Raw genomic sequence first — 23,020 nt, 5'->3', positions numbered from 1 at the left:
GAAGTTGGAGGCCAGGGGTATGAAACAAGGGAGCCTAAGGAAGAGAAATCCTTTGCCGAGTTTCCTGTGTTTTTATAATCAGGATAAGAATGCTGATGTCTGCTACAAAAATGAAGAATTAACAACATGCAAAAAATGACAGTCGGGTTCAGTGCTCACACTTGTAATCCCAGCACTTTGGGAGGCCAAGGCGGGTGGATTACCTGAGCTCAGGAATTAGAGACCAGCCTGGCCAACATGGCGAAACCCGTTCTCTACAAAAAATACAAAAATTAGCCGGGCGTGGTGACGCATGCCTGTAATCCCTGCCACTTGGGAGGCTGAGGCATGAGAACTGCTTGAACTGGAGAGGTGGAGGTTGCAGCGAGCCAAGATCGTGCCACTGCACTCCAGCCTGGGTGACACAGAGAGACCCTGTCTCGAAAAAATAAATAAATAAATAAATAAATGCAATAACTGCTATTCTGAGAGGCAGCATAGCATATTTATGAGAACCCTCACCCGCAAGACCCTCTGGGTTCAAATCCCACCTCTGCCTCTCCCTGGCTGTGTGACCTTGGGCAGGCTATTGAGCCCTTCTGAGAGACAGGGATGATGATAGTACCTGTGTCCCGGGGACGCTGTCAGAATCTAATTTCTTGGTATGCAGAAGGCTTGGGTGCCTGGCACATAAGATGTGCCAGATAAGGTTTGGGGATTATTACTTTTTTTTTTTTTTCCAGCAGCTCCTATTTATCTCGAGGGACTGGTGCAATGAACAGAGAACTCTGCTGAGGTCAAAAGCCTTTCCCCAACACGTGTTTTTGTTTCCTGATTTATAAAATGAGGGTGTTTAGGTAATCTCTCATGAGCCTCAGCCCTACCATTTTATGACATTTTTCCTTTCCTGGTGGCAGGGGGGATGGGGAATCCTTGAGGACACAATGAAACAATAGAGAGAAAAGTGCTTTGGCCATCACGAGTGCCACACCAAACAAACCCAAGGACTGTTCTGCAGAATTCATTAGTTGGCCAACAAGCCCGGAACCAATCGATCCTGGTGGGCAAATACTCCAGTGTTGACATAGGACGGGGCCCACATGAATATTTCAAGCCCCTGCTAAGGACTCTGAGCCCTTTTTCTGCAGCCACAGGCAGTGGGGATAACAGCCTGCAGATTAGACACCAAATAATAACCTGAAAGAAACGCTTTCCTATTCAGTTCACCTCTCAAATGAAGTTCAGCAACAATTCCAAGAACAGCAGGAAGACTGGAAGGAGTTCTCAAACTGTGTCTTTGAGGTACCCCATCTCGACACCTCAAAGACCCAGGATTCTACTAAATTCAAATCATGGCGGCAGAGGGGAAAATTGAATTTGGAGATAGAATCTTTCCATTTGAAGTTTTCCCACACTCATTTTCTTTTCTCCCCTGCTATCATTTCACTATGCTAGAACCAAGTTTTAAAATGGCATATGATATAGCCCAACCTTCCATATTTAATCATGTAAAATATAGTAGATCAAAGTTCCATGGTGATCGGCAGAGACACTCAGACCTTGAGGAATTTCTGGGAACCAATGACGGTCAAAGCAAAGAAGAATTTCTCTCTGTTCTTCATCCATAGCAGCCTTATTGGAGACCAAATGCCCCTAGGGAGATCAGGGGGAAATGTTTCAGAATGAGGAATGCAGCCTCACAACTGTCTAGACACACTGTCTTACTGTGGTGAAGCCAGCTGGCTGCAGAGAAATTGGAACCTGTAACCAGGAGGAAGTGAAGATCAGGTGTCAATCTACCTTATCCCATGCACTGCCTGGCTTTATCTTGAGCAAGTCACTTGACCTCTCTGGGATCATCTTCTCGTCAGATAAGACTTATCCTACCTGCCTCACAGGACTGTATCAAACCTCAAGTGGAGTGACTGATGTGAAAGTATTTTGACAATGGTGATGTCTTCTGTAAATGTCCCATGTCATTGGCCCACAGAACTGAAGAAGTAAACACCTGTGTTCCCAGCTCAAGGGTAATGTGAATGTAATCACTGAACCCCACCCCAGCCCATCCAAGTCTTACCTGTCCTTCAAGGTTCAGCATTAATGCCACCTCCTCCCAGAAGCCTTCCTGATTCCGGAGTCTTGAAAAGATCTCTATCCTCTAAACATCACAACACTCTCTCCATATTACAGATATTTATATACATATCTTACCCACATTGCTTACAAAGATATATGCTTCTGAAAGCAGATCTGTGTCATACATCTGTCTTCTGTGCACCTAAAACAGGGCCTAGCACACACTGAGTGCAAAATAAATTTCTGTTCAAAATGAGTATTGGGCATGTAAGTAGGTGGATGGAGGTAGGAAGAACTGGATCAATGCATAAAAGAATGGGCAGACAGAGGGGTTGAGGGCTAAAGAAAAAATAATAGAGGAAGAGAAGAAAAAGTGAAGGGGAAAGGAAGAACAAATGCAAGGGAGGATGGATGAATGGACCCATGACTGTGGAAGGAGATGGAGAGACATACGTGAGGATGGATAGGTAAATGGGTAGGTGGCTTGAGGGATGATGGTATGATGGAAGGAGGGAGGCAGTTTGGGTGAGGAGTGGATGAGTAATGTATATCTAGATAAAGGCATGTGAGTAGAGAGATGAGTAGAAGGGCGGATGAAGCTTACACAAAAGCTCTCCCTGCTCTTGGCCCAAGCACTATTTATGTATCACTATGTACCTCAAATCTCTTAATCTGCACCTTCTGGAACTCTGTCTTGTTCTTCAGGTCACAGATGACCGCCTCCTGCCTGCTGACAATGGCTCGATCCACGGTGGACTGCTCCAGGTACTCGATGCGCATCTGAGCCACCTGCAGCTGTAGGTACAAGAGAGAAGTCTATTGGACACCTGTTGTCCCTGATACCAGGACAGAGACACGTGCAGGACCCAGCCTGGGAGGGTGGGAGGAGCTCTTTACACCACCTCCTTCTCTGCTCAGGTGTGCTGCATATTAAATGTCTGTACAAGCAAGAATTGCCAGGCCTCAATCTTGGGACCCTCATTGGACCCTCATACCAGACCCTCATACTGGGTCTCAGGTGCTGGGAGATGATGCTTCTTATGTCTTCAGAATTGAAAACAAGACTTTTAATCAGTGCTTCCCTTCTCTCCTTCCCTGCTCTGATCAAGGAGCAAAGCTAGTCTGTGAGTAAGAAGCTACGGCATCAAAAAGATAAAACAAGGGTGGGTTTGGGAGCCAGGTTTCTTCCTGGTGTGTGAGTCTGGGAAAGTCAGTGCCTTTCCTTGAGCCTCAGTTTCTTCATTTTTCTTGGGAGGATTAGAGGAGATTAGTGACTGGCACATACTAAGCAGCCAGCAAATGGCCACTGCTGCTATTCCATTTGTTGTGCGTGTTGTTACTCAGCACCTATAGGAAATTGCTTGAGACCTGGTCACTCCAACAGTCACTTTAAGCAGGCACATGCAAGGGTTCTAGAAGAGCTTTGAAACTTTCATGGATAATAGCAACCCTCTAGGTAATCACAGAAAACCAGAGATGTTTGGAGGGACCATGACTTCAAAGGAAGATTTCACAGAGGATCATGATCCTGTCTTGCACAGACCATCTCTTTGTTCTTGGAGCCATTTCTCAGAAGGAGAAAATTCTGCACTGCACGGCTGAGTCTCAGTGCATGGAGCACACCTGGATCCAGCACAAGAACAGGCAAGAGTAAATAAGTGTGAGTATGTGTGCATGTGTCTATCTCTCTAGGGTGTGGTCTCAATGTGCCTGGCACACAACTGGAATTGAGTGAGTATTTGAATGAATTGATGAATAAAAGAATGAAGGAAACAGTTTCCAGGAGCCAAAGTATAAGTAAATGTCCAGGGAAAATCCCTCTCTTCCTCCCTGTGATGGTTAATACTGAGTGTCAACTTGATTCTGTTGAAGGATACAAAGTATTGATCCTGGGTGTGTCTGTGAGGTTGTTGCCAAAAGAGATTAACATCTGAGTCAATGGGGTGGAGAAGGCAGATCCACCCTTAATCTGGTGGGCACCATCTAATCAGCTTCCAGCGAATATAAAGCAGGCAGAAAAACATGAAAAGGAGAGAGATGGGCCTTAGCCTGCCAGCCTACATCTTTCTCCCATGCTGGATGCTTCCTGCCCTCAAACACTGAACTCCAAGTTCTTCAGGTTTGGGACTCGGACTGGCTCTCCTTGCTCCTCAGCTTGCAGACGGCCTATTGTGGAAGCTTGTGATCGTGTAAATTAATACTTAATATATTTCCCAGCCAGGCCCAGTGGCTCACACCTATAATCCCAGCACTTTGGGAGACTGAGGAGGGCAGATCACCTGAGGTCAGGAGTTAGAAATCAGCCTGACCAACATGGCAGAACCCCATCTCTACTAAAAATACAAAAATTAGCAGGCGTGGTGGCAGGCACCTGTAATCCCAGCTACTTGGGAGGCTGAGGCGGGAGAATCGCTTGAACCTGGCAGGCAGAGGTTGCAGTGAGCTGAGATCACACCACTTCACTCCAGCCTGGGTGACAGAGTGAGACTCTGTCTCAAAAACAAACAAACAAACAATAAACTGATATATACACACACACATACATACACACATACACACACACACACACACACACACACAACACACACACACATCCTATTCGTTCTGTCCCTCTAAGAAAACCCTGACTAATACAACTATAGGATGGCTCTGAGCACATACTTGTTCTTGAAGCTTGTGCTTCTCCTTCTTGGCTTCCTCCAGCTGCAGCTGCAGTTCTTGGATCTGCCCAATGTCAGCAGCAGACTGGTGAGACAAAAAAAAAATGTATATATATCACCCTGAGACCACAAGCCTTGCTGGGAAACCACCCCTGAAAATCCCTACTTTCCCCACCCACAGATGTCTACATCTCTCAGAGCTTCTATGATAATAGCTGTTTCCCAAAAATTACCTCTCACATCCTCCTCACCATCTTTCATTTCAATGTTCGCTGAGTCACTCCAATTATATAAGCCTCTGGATTTGGTCAACTGTCCAGCATTTTATTATACACGCCTGAGAATCCAGACAGAAGTGGGCTGGCCATGGCACTAGGACCAGATTCCAAGGGATGAGAGCTACTCGGCGGGTCAGGTAACTGAGGTTCTAGACCTGGACTCTGGTCTTAGCAATCTACAGATCTGCACCTCAATCTCTGCATCCATAAAATGGACCGATAGCCTCCGCTGGGCTTTTCTGTATTGGGTTTGTTCAGAGACTAAATGAAGCAGTGGAGAGTAAAGGTTTTTGAAAAAATAGAGCCAACTGTTAAGCTTCATTACCTCTGAAGAGAGGAATTCTAGAGGGTAGAAGCACCTCTTTACTTTCTATTTCTTGTGTCTTTATTATTTAAATTATTTATTATGGGCATAGGTATACAGTGCCTTTGTAACTTAACAGACAAACCTTTCTTTGGGGCGGAAATATGTGTGATTCGCAAGTGTAGACAGTGGCATAGACTATTTTGTGGTTGTTACCATGTGGATGGTATCACCAATTATTTTGCTATTATTATTCTTTGTCCAGCAGAAACCCCTTCAACCTCTGTCAGATGCATTTAGAGCGCAGCAGGTATTTCCCCCTGAATCTCCTCTGGAAGGTGTATTGCAAGGAAGACATTGCTCTTGGAGGGAGCTGTTCTTCCCATTATGCAGTTATTACGTGGAGATCCACTGGGGATTCCACATCACATCCCTCAGCTTCACCCCAAAGCTTCTGTTTCACCCATGCTGCCCTCATGTCTCCTGATCATCTCCCAAGCCCATCCATCCACTCCTCCTCATCTTAACTCCATCTACCAGGCTGGAGTTGTCTTTCCCCTGGACACGTTCAGCTTTCATTTATTCAACAGTGATTTACTGAGCACCTCCAGGCCAGACGCTCTTCTTGGCTCTGAATACAGCACTGGACAAGGCAGAGGAGGGCCCTGCCTTTATGGAGCTGACAGTCTGGGGTGGCATGCTGGCTGGTCCTCTCCAACTGCTCTTGTCCCTGAAAAGTTTGCCAACTGATTCCCTTCAACCATAAAATAAAACTCAATCTCATAACAGCTTCTAAGACCCTGATCTGATTCTCTTCTTTCACTGAGCTTGTCTTGTGCCACATTGTCCTCACTGGCCTCCTTTCAGTCTCTCCAATGCACCATCACAGGCCCTTTGTATGTGCTATTTCCTCTGCTTGGAAGGCACCCCCAATCCCCGGTGTCCCACTCCAATCTAAGTAACTCCCGCTCTTTGTTCAGATCTCCATCCAAATGACACCTGCTCTGGGAAGCCTTTCCTGACTCCCAACCTAGGTCAGGATTGGCAGAATGTGTTCATTTTCTTTCTGGACCCTTGGTTCAGTTTGCAAGTCTCCCCTCTGCTCTGGGTGACCATATGATAAGGTCTTCCCAGTCCACTAAACTGTGAGGTACATGAAGGTGGGAATGGGATGTGCTTTTGATCACCACAATATACTTAGCATTTTTCACAGTGCCTAACACATGGCAAGGATTCAGTAAATATTGAATAAATAGATATAAAGACAGGAATAAAGAAAGAAAGCAAGAGGGGGAAAGAAGAAAGAAAAAAGAGAAGGAGAAGGAAGGAAGGAAGGAAGGAAGGAGGGAGGGAGGGAGGGAGGGACAGAAGGAAAGGAAGGAAGGAAAAAGAAAAGCAAGAAAAGAAAGGAAAGGAAAGAAAAGAGAGAGAGAAAAGAAAAGAAAATGGTGGTTGGATAGGTGAATAAACGAGGGTTTATTCGTGAATAAACGAGCAGTTGGAGAGGACCAGCCAGCATGGGTGGTAGGATGGATGAATGGATAAATGAATGGAAAGATGGATGGATGAATGGATAGATGGATAAATGGCTGGATGGACAGACGGATGGGTGGTTGGGTGGATGGGTGGATGATTGAATGGATGGATGGATGGATGGATGATGGACAGATGGATAGGGGAGTGGGTGAATGAGTAGATGGGTAGAAAAGTGAATGGGTAAATTGATGAGTAGATTAATGGTCGATGGGTGGGTGGATGGGTAGATAGAGGCATGGATAAATCCAAATCTTTCTTGGTGGACATGTCCTCCAGAGATGCACACACCATCTGAAGGTGACATTGTCCTCCATTAGGATCACAGGAAATGTACAATTCCTATCTATCTCTGTGCACTTATCCCTCCAAGATGTTAAGATGAGGGAGTAGTCCAACCATATCACCTTCTCAACATTCCCCATTTACCCCACCCCAAGTCCCTGAGCTTCTTCCACCAAGGTCCCATTCACTACCTGAGCAATGAGGTCCTTGTGCTTCTGCATCAGCTCATTCAGGTCATCCTGGTCCTCATCAATGCGCTTCAGGAGGTCCGTCTTCTCAAACTGCAGCCTGTACAGCTGCTCATCCACCTGGGAGAGGCAGGTCAGTGGTCAAGGCAAGGTGGGAGGGTGAGGGATGGGCAGCAGGGTCCAGAGGAAGAGTAAAGAGGGGTTTGCCTATGGGTGTGTGAGGTGAGTGACCATCGATGTTTAAGAGTGGCTGTGGGCCGGGCGCAGTGGCTCAAGCCTGTAATCCCAGCACTTTGGGAGGCCGAGACGGGCGGATCACGAGGTCAGGAGATCGAGACCATCCTGGCTAACATGGTGAAACCCCGTCTCTACTAAAAAATACAAAAAACTAGCCGGGAGAGGTGGCGGGTGCCTGTAGTCCCAGCTACTCGGGAGGCTGAGGCAGGAGAATGGAGTGAACCCGGGAGGAGGAGCTTGCAGTGAGCTGAGATCCGGCCACTGCACTCCAGCCCGGGCGACAGAGCGAGACTCCGTCTCAAAAAAAAAAAAAAAAAAGAGTGGCTGTGGTTACCAATGCATGTGGTAGGTGTAACAGCTTGGTGGTGTTTGTGTGTGTGTTTGTGTGTGTGTATACTAGGTATTGCATGTGACTATGAATTCAGGGTGTATGTGTGTATGAATTTATGTCTGCGCAGTCCCACTTGGGAACCTATGCGTGCACATTTTAAATAGGCATAGTACATATATGAAAATGCAAACCCTGGCACTCTCCCTGAGAACAGGGACTTTGTTCTGCTCACAGATATAACCTCGGCAGCCAGCACCAGGCCTGCCCTATAACAGGTGCTCAATGAATATGTATTAGATGGATGAATAAACTTGGAGGCATAGGTTACCTATAAGGAGGGCATTTATTTTGTATGTGTGCCTGGTGATCGCATGTGAATATGTACACTCATTTCTGTGTATACGCATGTGCACATGTACATGTATGTGTGTGTGTGTGAATGCCTGTAGGCAAGTTCCAACAAAATAAGGGACAAAAAGGCCCGCAGAGATCTTGAGATAAGCATTTGCTTATAAAACTCTATACCTAAACTTTAGGGTTTTATACATTGAGTATAAATCTAAGTCAACCCCGTACACCCAGACAAGGGACTTGGAAACCTATATCCAATTTTCACCAAAATAATAAATTGACAATATATGTCCATGTGTCCCCATTCAGGGGTGAGCATGGGTAGTTCTATAATAAATGGCTGAAATCTTCACCTGGTAATGAGCCTAAGTGGGCCAAGAGATGCCCTTGTCTCCACTTACTAGAGGGGACATGCAGTAGCCCCACAATAAGGATCAAGTTCCAGCTCATGATGGTGAGCACACAGTAGGACCACAGCAGATGTCTGAGAACCACTTTGAGTGGCGAGCAGGGTGGGCACACAGTATACACCTGTGTTCCCACACTGGGTACTGAGCAAAGAGCAAGCTCACATCAGATGCACATTCACAGCACTTGAGCACTCATTATGTCCAAAGAGACTTCCTTGCTTATCATTGCAGATGGGAGCACACAGTTGAGCCCCATCAATGCCTCATATCTTTATAATGCTCAGCTTACAGTAGGATGCCTGCACGTTCAGAACGCTGAGCACCTAGTAGGTCTACAATAAGTCCCCCTGTCCCTGTCACAGAGCTGAGCACACAAGAGGCCTACAATGGATGTCTGTACCTTCAAGGTGCTAGCCGGTAGTTACAAAAAATGTCCTTGTACTTCCTATAGTGCTGAGCGCACACTAGGCCCACACTAGCTCCTAGAGGCCTATGGTGGCCCAGGTCCCTGCAGCTGCAGGAAGGGACAGGTACCAGGCTCTTGTTCCGCGTCACGTTCTCCAGCTCGCTGTGCATGCTCTCCAGGTCCGCTGTGAGCACCTTCTGGGTCTTCAAGGCCTCCTCACACTTGGCTTCACTCTGCTCCAGCTGGACCAGGCAAGAGGCGGAGAAGAGAAGAAAAGAAAATGAGAAGAGATGGGGGGAGGGAGGTGGGGAGGTGAGAGGTGAGGGAGGAGGGGAGGGAGGAGGGGAGGGGGAGGGGAGGTGAGAGGTGAGGGAGGAGGGGAGGGAGGAGGGGAGGGGGAGGGGAGGAGGTGGGGAGGGGGAGGGGAGGTGAGAGGTGAGGGAGGAGGGAAGGAGGAGGGGAGGGGGAGGGGAGGGGAGGTGGGGAGGGGGAGGGGAGGTGAGAGGTGAGGGAGGAGGGGAGGGGGAGGGGAGAGCAAGGGAAAGCAGAGGGGAGGGGAGGCGAGGGGAGGGGAGGGAAGATGAGGGGAGAGGAGAGGCCTCCTCATGAGGCTGCCTCCTTGAATGTCCTTCCCCTCTAGCTCAGCCCAGCCCCTCCCAGGCAGGGGATTAATTAATTTATAGGTGACCCTCATGTCTTCACAACTATTCATGAACCCACACCTGGGGGAAAGCAAATAAATTTGCATTTAAAGCAGCCAGGTTCTGAGCCCACTCATAACGTCACCCCTGGTGCATCGCCAGGAGCTATTCTTCAGTCCCATTCAGCAAATCCTTGCTGACGCCCACTCAGTGCCAGGCACTGGACATGCAGGGAACAATCAAGCTGGCCCCTGCCCTCTCAGTGGGAGACAGGCAAGAACCGCTAATGACAACCTCTTTGTGCAGTAGAGGGAAGCGGGGGACACCGGCACAGTGGAAACGCAGGATGGGAATCAAGGGAGGCTTCCTGGAGGAGGTGGTTTGAAGGCCCATGGGAATCAGCCAAATGGAAGTTTCTTAACCAGGGTTCAGGGTTAAAAGTGGGTCCACAGACCCCCTTTAAAATGGTATGCAAAATATTCTGCATGTGAGCATTTAGCATTTTCCTGGGTTCACAGCTTTCACTAGAAGGCTAACAGCCACCGACTTAAAGCTCTCTCTCACACTTCTCTTTCTCACTTTTCCTCCCACCTGTACACAGTAGGCCTCCTATCCTAGCAAAGTGGAGTCATCAAGATTCATCCAATTACTTATGTACATGGCCCCAGGTAACAGACATGCCCCACTGCGCATGCCATAGACATGCCATATTCATGCACATATACTAAATCCATTCTGTAATTGGCAGCTGCCTCTTCTGAACTCAAACTCAGCCTTTTTTTTTTTTTTTTTTTTTGAGACAGAGTCTTGCTCTGTCGCCCAGGCTGGAGTTCAGTGGCGCAATCTCGGTTCACTGCAATCTCCACCTCCCAGGTTCCAGTGATTCTCCTGCCTTAGCCTCTGGAGTAGCTGGGACTACAGACGCCCACCACCATGCATGGCTCATTTTTGTGTTTTTTAGTAGAGACAGGGTTTCACCATATTGGCCAGGCTGGTCTTGAACTCCTGACTTCGTGATCTGCCTGCCTCGGCCTCCCAAAGCGCTGGGATTATAGGTGTGAGTCACCACGCCCAGCCTAACTCAGCTCATTTATAATATTCAGCTCACAGCAGGATGCCTGCACATTCAGAGTGCTGAACATTCAGGAGGTCTACAGTAAGTCCCGTCGGCCCTCTTATCCCCCTTTTCTGTATCTCTGAACAGGAAACACTCTTAGAAATCACCTAAGGTAAACATTCGGGGCTCAGAGAGGGATGGGCCACAACTCACAAAATCCCCTTTTCCAGCCCCTGAGAACAATGTATTCCTGCAGTTGGGCCCAGCAAAAGAGGGCTGGGGGCCCATTTCACTTGGCAAATGGGAGGGATGGAGACACACTGAGAAAATGGATGTAGAGCAAGGGAAGGTAATTGGCCTTGTTAGAGCATAATGGACAGAGGAAGTGAGATGTCAGGCCTGGTCTTACTTTCCAGCAGGTGACTCAAGTGCCTCTGCCATGGCTAGGAGGTGGGTGATAAGGCTCCCCTGAAGGCAGGCAAGGCAAAGCCAGCCCCTCTTTTAAGCAGAAGTCAGAGGACTCATGAAGGAGAAGCATTTAAGCTAAGACCTAAAAGATGCAAAGGAAGGGCCGGTCGCAGTGGCTCAGGCCTGTAATCCCAGGACTGTGGGAGGTCGAGAGGGCGGATCACCTGAGGTCAGGAGTTCAAGACCAGCCTGACCAACATGGTGAAACCCCATCTCTATTAAAAATACAAAAAAATTAACCGGGTATGGTGGTACATGCCTGTAATCCCAGCTACTTGGGAGGCTGAGGCAGGAGAATTGGTTGAACCCAGGAGGCGGAGGATGCAGTGAGCCCGAGATCACACCATTGCATTCCAGCCTGGGTAGCAAGACTGAAACTCCGTCTCAAAAAAAAAACAAAACAAGATGCAAAGCAGATGGCCATGTGCAGAGTGCACTGGGCAGCGGCAATAGCAAGTGCAAAGGCCCTGAGGCAGAGACAGGAACTAACAGTGGTGCTGAGGAACAGAAAGCTCACTAGTGCAGCCAGACAGCTGTACAGAGAAGGAGAGGAGGGGGAGATGCTGAAGATGTGGAGAGGGTTCACATCACTGAGGCTTGTGAGCTGGGCTGCAAAGCTTAGATTTTATTTCAGTCTGCCAGGAAGCCATGGATGGTTTCTAAGGAGGTATGTGGCTTAATCTCCCTCTGGCTGCTGTGGGGAGGGTGGGACCAGATTGGAAATAGGACGGACAGTGAGAGGGCCGCCATGGTCCTGCAGGAAGGAGGCAGTGGAGGTGCTCCAGCTGGGGCGGAAGGGGTGGAAGTGGAGAGAAATGGAAGAGTCGGCACAGCGCAGTGTGCAAAGAACAAAAGGTCTGGGCGGCGGGAGCAGATGGGCCATCAAGGGAGATGATGTCAGATAGCTAATGGTGGAAGAGGAGGCCTCACGCAGGGCCCCTCTGCCAGGCCAAGGAGCTGGGCTGGGAGCCAGGAGGCGAGAGAGAGTCATTGTAAATAAAGCAACAGGGCAAAGCAGAACACGATGGCACAGTTCCCATCTGCCCAGCCCCTACTTCAGCAGAGGGTTTCAGCAGCATGATCCCGCCGGTCCTCAGAGCCCCCAGAGAAAGCAGGCTCTATTTTTATCCCCATTTTATAGATGGCATAATGGTGCATGATCCAGAAATGCTGTTTCCTTTCCCTTCTTTCCTTGGAGCAAGCAGAGAGAGGGATGACTTATCCCCAGACAGAGATGAACACAGACAGCAGTCAATGGAGACAGCTGCTGGCCTTCTTAGCTCATACTGGGCTGGAGATAGGATTATCTCAGCCCTGATGGTTTTGGCATTAGCCGCCCCACCTGCTACTGTTGCTTGGGGACCATGTTCACGGCACTGTGCTTTCTCTGCCTTGCTTCATGAAATCCCCACAGCACCTCTAGGAGAAAGGTGCCACCATTAGGACCTTTTGATAAAGGCGGACTCTGAGACACACAGAGGGGAAGTGACTTGTTCACCACCACAGAGCTGGTCTGTGGACAGCCTGCTTGCTCCAACACCAGAGGCCAAGCTCTTAACCACTGAGCTTCACTGTCCCTCATAGAAAGCCACTCACTGGAAGGTCTGACCACACAGATAGAATGGATCAAAATAGAGAGAGAGCTCTGTTGCAGAGAAAACAGCTCAATGGTTTCGTGCTGTAACAGAAACCTCTTAGGCAGCATCAGGAGAGCCTGGACTAAGTTGGGAGTCTGTAAAATGACAGAACACAGAGTTTGAGCAAATGTGGTGGAAATATGCATCATTCCTGGAACCTGCCAGGGATTAACACATTCATTCCAAAGGACAGAGGAAGGAAACCAATGTTAGCAACACTAAGGACCAGATTGCATTGTACGTGTGGTTCAGAGCCTGGGCACTGCAGCCAGACCCCAGGGAGTCTGCTTCTCCCAGCAACACCATCTTCCTATGCCTCAGTTTCCTACTCTGTAAAATGGGAATGGTTCCATCATGGAATGTCTGCAGGATACATGGGTGAAAACACGCAAAGTTCTTACACAGTGTCTGGCAGTGAGAAAACATTACAAAACGGTAACGATGGTCGCTGTGGGCTCCTTTCAGAAGGGGGAATTTTTAATTCCATTTTAGAAAGAAAAGGAAGCAGAAGCCAAAAGAAGGGGCCAAGTTTACACAGTCAGGAGAAGCACGGCCTTGGCACTGACCATCTTAAGGAGGAATTGTGGCCTTCCTGTCCCACTGGGATGGGTAGAGGGAGGTCAGTGACCCAGAGGCACACAAGTCAAGCAGGTCTAGATTTTAATAGGATCTGGATGGGCCAGACCAGGAATTTCCCAGGCCAGCACCTCCACGGGGCAGGTCCTGGGCTGCTGCTGACAAGCTGTCTTCATGCTGAGCTTTAAAAGTTTCAATTTATTACATTTTAGGGAGCAGAAAGAAATATGGGGCCACCTCTGGCTGGTTTTCTATTATGGATGACCCAGCATAAGAAGAATTCACTGCACATTATTTTCATACAGAGGCTGTTTGACTGATGTTTTTATGAAGTCGGTGGCAAGTCATGTTAGGACGGAGATCAGATCCTTCAGTGGTACGACACTGGCCAGACACGCCTTTGAAAATGCCTTCCCCTGAGGAGCTCTGGGCAGAGCTGTCAGAGAGCAGTGGGGGGTAAAGGTGGCTGGGCTGACAGGCGATGGGGAAGAATTATTGACGTTCACTCTCCAACCCTTGTGACCAGTGTGACAATGAGGACCTGAGGTGACAGCTGACACCTCCCATCTTTCAACTCCGAGTAACCATCACGTCCCCATGGACAAGGCCTCTCAGTGGTGGAAAGGTTTAGGGTGAGATGAAGGCCCCGCAATTTCCATCTCTCTCCCGACCTAGTGTGGGCCGGACCCCAGTAGTCCCTCAACAACACAACTGATTTGATTTTAGTTTAAGTTCATTAGATTTTTGTTTCTCTTCCAACTTTTACTTTTTTGTAAAATCAATAGAACAATGGCAAGAGTATGTGGGTACAAAGCACCAAAACACTTTCGATAGCTAGAAAAAGCACCTTCCTCCAGCGCATACTAAATCATTCCATTGTTCTCTAATTAAATCAGCCCGGCTTCCCCAGATTTGTTCAAATTCTGCAAGGCAGGCATCTATGGAGGGCTTCATTGCCTACTATTCCCTTAGGATTGGATCCTTCTTCTAGTAAACGGTAGAAAGACTGTTCATTCCCAGTCCTCCCCATACTGTACTTATAGAGGGAAACATGCTTCCAGATCTTATGCATAAATTAAGCGCTGCTAAGCTTTGGTCTGGGGATATTTGGTGAGGCCCTGACTCTTCTGTGATTGTGGGTCCTGGAAGCCTAGAGTTCACAGGGGTAAGATGAGATGAGCACCATCTAGGGTCAAAGAACAGGAGGGAAGGAGAGGTGGCATTCTCTCTCTGTTCTCTACCACCAGGGGGATGTTTAACATCATGTGGTGGTTAGGAGCAGACCCAAAGGTCAGGCAGAATTGGATTTCAGTCCCAGTACTTCTGTCTATGAGCCTGTGACCTTGGGCAGGTTTCTGAACTTTGATTTTTTCCCATCCGTATTAGTCTGTTCTCACACTCCTCATAAAGACATATCTGAGACTGAATAATTTATAAAGGAAAGAGGTGCACTGGACTCACAGTTCCACATGGCTGGGGAGGCCTCACAATCATGGCAGAAGGCAAAGGAGAAGCAAAGGGATGTCTTACACGGCTGCAAGCAAGAAGGCATGTGCAGGGAAACTCCCTTTTAAAAAATCATCAGATCTCCTGAGACTTATTCACTGTCACAAGACTAGCATGAGAAAGACCCACTCCCCATGATTCAAATACCTCACAGCAGTTCCCTCCCATGACACATGGGAATTATGGGAGCTACTTTTGATTCAAGATGAGATTTGTGTGGGAACGTAGCCAAGCCATATCAGCATCCAAAAAATGGGGCACAAAGTGATTTGCACGGATTGAGTAGGACTGCTGAGTACAGCTGTATCAGTTGTGCACTGTACAAGCCTAGGAGATGCCATGCACGAAGGTTATGAGGATGAGCTGTTACTCTGTGCCGGGCACTGCTCTGAACACTTTTCATGTATTAATTCATCTAACTTTCAGAATAGCATTCTGAGGTAGGGTCAACAACCATTCCTGTTGTTATAGTTGAGGAAACTGAGGAATAGAGAGGTTGAGTGACTTAGTGATGGTCATTCAAGTACTAAATGGCACAGCTGGATTATGAACACAGGTAGTCTGGTCACCAAGTTCCCACTCTAAGCCACTAACTTGCACTCCCTCAGAAACAATAGAGCCCACTACAGACGCTCTGTACGGAAAATGTGGTATGGTACATGCCCAGCATCTACTCCCCATTCTTTTGAGAGAAGGACCCCATCTTTCCTGTGATAAATGTCCACCTCCAAACATTCATATGCTTTGATGGTGTAGATCCTGCTCCCCAAGCTTAGACAGGGGCACATGACCCAGCCTACACAATCAGAGCATCACCTCCTGTTGGCCATAGTGGTTGGTTCTGTAATAAAAACATGGTTGACACCAAGATTTTTGCTGAGACTATGAAAATAAAGTTCACTCTTTCTGAAGCAGGATAAAAGCTTGGAAAGTCTGGGCAAGATGGAAGAGTCTGCCTAAGAATACAAGATAGAACACGCGTAAGATATAAGCTGATGTTGAGGTGAAATGGGTGGCAAGACACATAATCTTGATGACATGATTGGGGTACCTAGATCTAGCCAAACCTGAAGGCAGTCCTAGCCTCAGAACTTTTCAGATACTTCGGCCAATAACTTCCCTTTTTCTATGCAAGCCAATTTGAACTGGGTTACCACCTAAAACCCAGATACGAATGAGTGAGTGAGTTAAAGGAGGTAATGCATATGTGATGTTGGCCACAGAGTAAATACTCAAAAAACATTGCTATCTATCAGGCATGGTGGCTTATGCCTATAATCCTAGCACACTGGGAGGCCGAGGTGGGAGTATTACTTGAGGCCAGGAGTTTCAGACCAGCCTAGACACCATAGCTAGACCTCATCTCTATAAAGAGTAAAAAAATTAGCTGGGCATGGTGGAGCACTTGTAGTCCCAGCTACCCAGGAGGGTGAGACAAGAAGATTCCTTGAGCCTAGGAGTGCAAGGCTGCAGTGAGCTATGCTCACACCACTGCACTCCAGCTCGGGCAACCCCATCTCTTAAAAAAGCAAATCCAAACACTACCATAGTGTTAATTGATGCTAATCTACCAAAAAAGTTAGATCAAAGTGATTCCATCCAAAACCCTGTGATAAAGTAACAATTATTTACTGTTTACCTGCTCTGTGTATGGATCCTCACCCATAGTGGGCTCAATATTTTTCTTTCCCAATTACTCAATGATGGGGAAAGAAAGGAAGGAGATTTCTTCAACACTCACTACATTAGGCACTGTGTGGCTGCTTGATAATTCATTATCACTATAGCCCACAACAGCCCTGTAAGGAAGCAGTCAGCCCTCATCATTTCACAAATGAGAAAACTGCAGCCCAGGGAAAAGTGATTTGCCCAAGGTCAGACTTGTGTGCTAGTGGTTGAGACTCCAAACCCATGCCCTTCCTGGGCCACCCCAAAGACCCCTCTACACACAAGTCTCTGTTCCTGAGCTAAATCTAGGCATTCTCTCCCCTCACCCATCTCTGTTTCATTCAGCGTGAGGCCAATTGAGATTCCTATCACATATACATCAACTACAAACTGATGAATAGCATTACTTCTCTATGCGAAGCCATCTGCCTGCTTTAAATACCTGGGTAAAATGTATTGCTAGGATTTGTTAAGCTATTAGATGAGTTGACTAGACATAGGGAATGAGGTGTGGAGAGGAAAAATTCCAGTCTTTGGGCAGAGTAGTTAGAACCTAGATTTCTGGGTCTAGTTGAACAACTGAAGGGATTTTAAAATACTGCATCACAAACATCACAGGGAAAGCATTCTGGTTAAGAAATGGTGTCTTTGGAAGGCTAATCTCAACACACCCCAGGCCTTGACATCCTGTCAGGGTACTTGGAAGAACCAACCTTCAACATTAAGGCTTTCCCTGAAGGGAATCACCCACAGCTCAAACTAGAGACAGTCCTCACATCAAACAAAATTGTCAAATGCAAACATATTAAGAATGTCAGCCGTGCGCAGTAGCTCACGCATATAATCCCAGCACTTTGGAAGGCCGAGGCAGGCGGATCACCTGAGGTCAGCGTCAGGCCTCTGAGCCCAAGCCAAGCCATCACACCCCCTGTGACTGGCACATATACGCCCAGATGGCCTGAAGTAACTGAAGAATCACAAAAGAAGTGCAAATGCCCTGCCTCGCCTTAACTGATGACATTCCACCACAAAGGAAGTGAAAATGGTTGGTCCTTGCCTTAAGCCATGATATTATCTTGTGAAGTTCCTTTTCCTGACTCACTCTGGCTCAAAAAGCTCCCCCACTGAGTACCTTGTAACCCCCACTCCTGCCCGCCAGAGAACAACCCCCCTTTGACTGTAATTTTCCTTTACCTACCCAAATCCTGTAAAACGGCCCCACCCTTATCTCCCTTCGCTGACTCAGCCCACCTGTACCCAGGTAAAATAAACAGTCATGTTGCTCACACAAAGCCTGTTTGGCGGTCTCTTCACACGGACGCACATGACATTTACCATGTTGCCAGAGACAGAATCCCATCCCCTAGAAATGTATATGTTGAAATCACCCCTGAATGTGATGGTATTAGGAGATGAGGCTTTGAGGAGGTAATAAGGTTTAGATTCGGTCATGAGGGTGGGGCCCCCATGATAAGATACGTGCCCTTAGAAGAAGAAACACCAGAAAGTTCCTTCCACTCTCTCCACCATGTGAGGACACAGAGAGAAGGCATTTGTCTGTCTGTAGGCCAGGAACAGAGCCCACAACAGAACCCAGGCATGCTGGTACCCTGATCTCAGACTTCCAGCCTCCAGAACTATAAGAAATAAATGTCTGTTGCTGAAGCTACCTAGTTTATGGTAGTTTGTTATGGCAGCCTGAGCTGATTAAGACGTGTTGATTTATAACAAGTAACATTTCTAGGAAGTAGCTGTTTTCAGTTTCAGATGAGAAAACTGAGGCACAGACAGGTTAGTTAACTCGTCAATGTCACACAGCTAATAGCGAAGGAGGCAGAATCTGAACTGAGGTCTCTTTTAAGTCCACAGCTTTTTCCTGTAAGCCCTGTGGAATATGCTCACCACCTGCGGAGCAAAGCAGGCCTCTTTTCACTTGTCTTAAGTCTATTTCTTTGAGGGTTCAAGAGTCCTCCTAATTTTTTTGTATTTTAGGATCTAAAGACTACTTGAATCCTCCACCACTGAACAGACTTCAAAAGCTTCTATCCTGACTTCCTCTCTGGTGATGATGAATCTGGATCACACTGATGCTCCAAAGAGAGAAAGAAAAATAGAAGAGCAGGATAAAACATCCAAAAAAGGCCCTCCCTGACCCCTGTCTCATTCACATCCCTCTTTTATTATATTCCAGCACCCCTTTGCTCCCCTAAACAGCACCACGTCTTGTGCCCCCACGTCTGTCTCCCCACTGGACACTAGGCTCCTGGAGGGCCACCTGGCTCTTGTTCAACTCTGGGTCCTGACATGGTATGAACTCGACCCACATGGTGTACTGAGAGACTGAGGCAGACACGTGAGCTCAGTGGCATCAGTGAACCTGCAGGGTGAACCAGGGCTGCCTGACTCTGTAGCCTGGCACGGCATGCATCCCCGGGAAGAAGCCCACCACCAGGAGTGCTCCCCCATCCTCCGTGCATAGGTCTCTAACCCAGATACCCACAGTGTCCACAGGAAGGACAAGGGGTGGGACATGTGGGCAGGATCCCCCCTGTAGAAGGAAATGACCTGGACAGGGAGGGTGACCACAGCCTTATTCACCAGACCCCACATACCCGAGCTGGTCCCTTTCTTCAAAGCCATAAGGAGGGTACTCTGGGAGAAACAAGGGAAGTCTAATTACAACCAAGTACCCCCATTTTTCTAAGACACTGGGTTGTTCTCTTTTCTCCTTTCCCCTTTCCCTCTACCTCCTACTTAGCCCTTTTTGAAATGCAAAATAACCTCTCACCTGCCCCTCACCCAGCATTCCCTATAGAGCAAGTTCCTCTGTGTGCTCTGAGACGAATTTCTCCTCCAGAGCAGACAGTTGACTTGCAGATTGAAGCATGTCCCCAGGAAAGACCCTGCTCCAGGGGTTGCGTCAGGAGGGTATGCCCAAGGCATGACCACTCGGCCACTTTTACAGCTTACTCTTGCCCAGAAAAGTGCCAACTCAGCTGCCCACCAGGTAACTACCTGGTAGCAGGGAGACTCCCTTACCCTTGCTCACTCTCCCCATTACCTTATGGAAGTGTCAGCTTTTTGCTCCAAAGGTAAAGAAGCACATTTAAAGTAGAATGTTTTGTGCCCTTCTCCCAAGCTAGCTTCAAAAATAAACTCGGGGAGGGGGGAGGAGGGAGGGATTGCATTGGGGAGTTATACATGATATGAATGATGAATTGATGGGTGCTGACGAGTTGATGGGTGCAGCACACCAACATGGCACAAGTATACATATGTAACAAACCTGCACGTTATGCACATGTACCCTAGAACTTAAAGTATAATAAAAAAAATAAAAAATAAAAAAAATAAAATTAAGCTGCATTTACATCTTTTGGGTATTTATCAGCCATCTGTATTTCCCTGATAATAATAAAAGAATATATTTAAAATAAATTTTAAGGTTAAAGGTACTGGGGGGCTTAAAATAAAATAAAATAAAATAAAACAAACTCACTTTTCTTGTACCAGGCCTGGTCCTTGTTAACTGGACTCTACATGAGGCGGCCAGCAATGAACCCAATTTTCAGTTACGCTATTAATGGTCAGGGCAGAGGGCATTTTAATGAGATTTCTCTTTAATAAGTGGATTATTTTGCTAAAAAGAAAACACACACAGTGTGTGTGTGCACACACCCACACGAGCTTGGAAACCATCAGTGTAATTCAAATCCTAGCAGAAACTGATAGGGCACTGAGGGACAGAACCATGAGTAGGGACAGGAGAATATCTTGAGACCCCCCGTCACTTAGCTAAAGGGAAAATTCAAGGTGGGAACTGCTCAGGGCAAATCTGCCCTCATTCTATTCAAAGTCCTCCCTCGGCTCACTGAGATAGATGCGTATTCTGACTGCCTCCTTTGGAAAGGCTTATCAGAAACTCAAAAGAATGCAACCATTTGTCTCTTACCTACCTGTGACCTGGAAACCCCCTCCCTGCTTCGAGTTGTCCCCGCCTTTCTGGACGAAACCATTGTAGTTCTTACACATATTGATTGACGTCTCAAGTCTCCCTAAAATGTGTAAAACCAAGCTGTGCCCTGACCACCTCGGGCACTTCGTCAGGACTCCCTGAGGCTATGTCACAGGCCCGCGTCTTCAACCTTGGCAAAATAAACTTTCTAAATTAACTGAGACCTGTCTCAAATTTGGGAGTTTCGCAGAGTCTTGGCCATGAAGGTAGACTTTCCATCACCCTGCACCACTCCCACCTCACCAGAATATCCAGCCAACCAGAACACCCTCTGCCTGACCAACTGATTTCAAATTTGGATTCTAAGATATCTAAGATTGACCCATTAGATTACATCAAAATCAAGAATTTCTCTTCATAAAAAGACACCACCGAGAAAATGTAATGGTCAACCCTAAAGTGAGAGAAAATAATGGCAGTAGACATATGTAGCAAAGAGCTTCTACCAAAGTATCCTACAAATGACTAAGAAAAATACAAACCAACAGAAAAACAAGCATACACCTTGGACAGGTAAAAATAAATATCTAAATGGATGATATACTTTGAAAAGGTGAACATCAGAAAAGTGCAAAATAAAATAAAAAATGTTTCCCTTCCCTCAGAATGGCTAAAACGCCAACAACTGATAGTAATACCAAGTGCAGGCCATAACAGGAAGCCAGTAGGGCTTTCATATTCTGCTGATGGGAGTATAAATGTCTACAGGTACCTTGGAAATTTATTTTGTAGTATCTGCTAAAGCCAAAAACCATGTGTACTATGACCCGGAGATACAACACTTCTAGTTATGCACCCTACAGAAATGCATACATTTGCTCCCCTCTCATAAAATAATGCACCAAAAAAAGTTCACAGTGGCTCTATTCATAACAAAACCCACATACCCATAAACAGCAACATGGATAAGATAAATTGTGGTAGTTGCATACAACAGCAAAAACAATAAACCAGTTATTAGGTTGGTGCCAAAGTAACTGCGGTTTTTGCCATTAATTTAATGCCATTACTTTTTGCCATTACTTTAATTGCCTAAAATACATGCAATAATATCAATACAGCTCACATGCATAAACAGAGGGAAAAAGGCAAGATACAAGGCCAGCACATGTGACTGGTGAGAATTTCTCTAACGAGAAACATGGGAAGACAGAAGACAAAAGGCCTGTTTGGAAGGGGACAGGTTCTCACACTGGCATTTGGTTCATTACACTTTCTGCTAAATCCACCAGGCACCTTTTGAGAACTGGCCTTGCTGCAAGGCCAGGTGGAGGGTGGCCAAGGTAAGGAGATTTTATCTTCCACAGGATTACTCAGTGCTTGAGACACTGGTGCTAGGATGACAAGTTCATCCCTTTTGGTCTGGGACTTACTGGTTTTAAAATGGGAAGTCCTGTGTCCTGGGAATCTCAGATCTGCATAAATAAAAATCTCAGACCTGCATAAATAAAAATCACTCTGAAATTGGAAAAAATAGGGGTTTAAATTCCAGTTCACCCAAAATTGAGGAACATTCTACAATGCAACTGGCCTGAGCTCTCCAAAAATGTTAGTATCATAAAAAAAGACAGACTGAGGAACTATGACACCATGAAAATAATGGAAGGAGTTTTACATTCCAAGTTGGATCCTAAATTGGGAGATAAATTGCTAAAAAGGACATTGGGGTTAATTGGCAAAATTTAAATAGGCAGCAGACAAAATCAGGGGCCAGATAATAATGATTTTAGGCTTGGCAGGTCAAGAGGCAAAATCAAGTATATATGTGGGCATTTATAGAACCACCTTAAATGTAACCATTTAAAAACAAAAAAAATGCTTTGCTCACTAGCTATAATAAAATAAACGCAAAAACAAAAACCACAAAGAAATATGCAGTTGGCTGGACTTGGTTTTTGGGTCTTAGTTTGCCAACTCCTGGATTAGAAAATATTTTTAGGCCGGGCAGGTGGCTCACACCTGTAATCCCAGCACTTTGGGAGGCCGAGGTGGGCAAATCACCTGAGGTCGGGAGTTTGGGACCAGTCCGACCAACAAGGAGAAACCCTGTCTCTATTAAAAACACACACACAAAACATAGCTGGGCGTGGTGGCACATGCCTGTAATCCCAGCTACTCGGGAGGCTGAGGCAGGGGAATCGCTTGAACCCCGGAGGCAGAGGTTGCAGTGAGCCGAGATGGCATCATTGCACTCCAGCCTGGGCAATAAGAGTGAAACTCTGTCTAAAAAAAAGAAAAGAAAAGAAGGAAGGAAGAAAGAATTTTTATCAATAGCAAATTTTGTGATTTTGATTAGGAAACAGGGGCACCATGTCTTTAACTTGCTTTCAGATAATTCAGAAAATATAATTTATAGAGAGAACCAGATCGCAAATGTGGAAAAATATCAAAAGTTGGTGAATCTGGGTGAAAAA

At 46.7% G+C, this 23,020-nt stretch overlaps 1 protein-coding gene across 5 annotated transcripts in view; it reads right to left on the bottom strand.

Moving 5' to 3' along the window:
• The window catches only part of MYO18B (myosin XVIIIB), a 300,037-nt gene that overhangs the window by 79,229 nt on the left and 197,788 nt on the right, over nucleotides 1-23,020 (bottom strand). For all 5 annotated transcript variants that reach the window (XM_033233057.1, XM_033233058.1, XM_033233055.1 and 2 more), the window contains 4 exons: nucleotides 9,167-9,280; nucleotides 7,307-7,423; nucleotides 4,717-4,800; nucleotides 2,713-2,850 (listed from right to left, as the gene is read on the bottom strand). In XM_033233057.1, coding sequence (XP_033088948.1) covers nucleotides 2,713-2,850; nucleotides 4,717-4,800; nucleotides 7,307-7,423; nucleotides 9,167-9,280 — 453 coding nt within the window. The remainder of the gene's footprint in view (nucleotides 1-2,712; nucleotides 2,851-4,716; nucleotides 4,801-7,306; nucleotides 7,424-9,166; nucleotides 9,281-23,020) is intronic.

Source organism: Trachypithecus francoisi, unplaced genomic scaffold (genome assembly GCF_009764315.1).
Source record: "Trachypithecus francoisi isolate TF-2019V2 unplaced genomic scaffold, Tfra_2.0 Lachesis_group14, whole genome shotgun sequence".
Classification (NCBI taxonomy): domain Eukaryota; kingdom Metazoa; phylum Chordata; class Mammalia; order Primates; family Cercopithecidae; genus Trachypithecus; species Trachypithecus francoisi.
The sequence above is the reverse complement of the archived record's forward strand: the minus strand, read 5'-3'. Positions and strand labels throughout refer to the sequence as shown.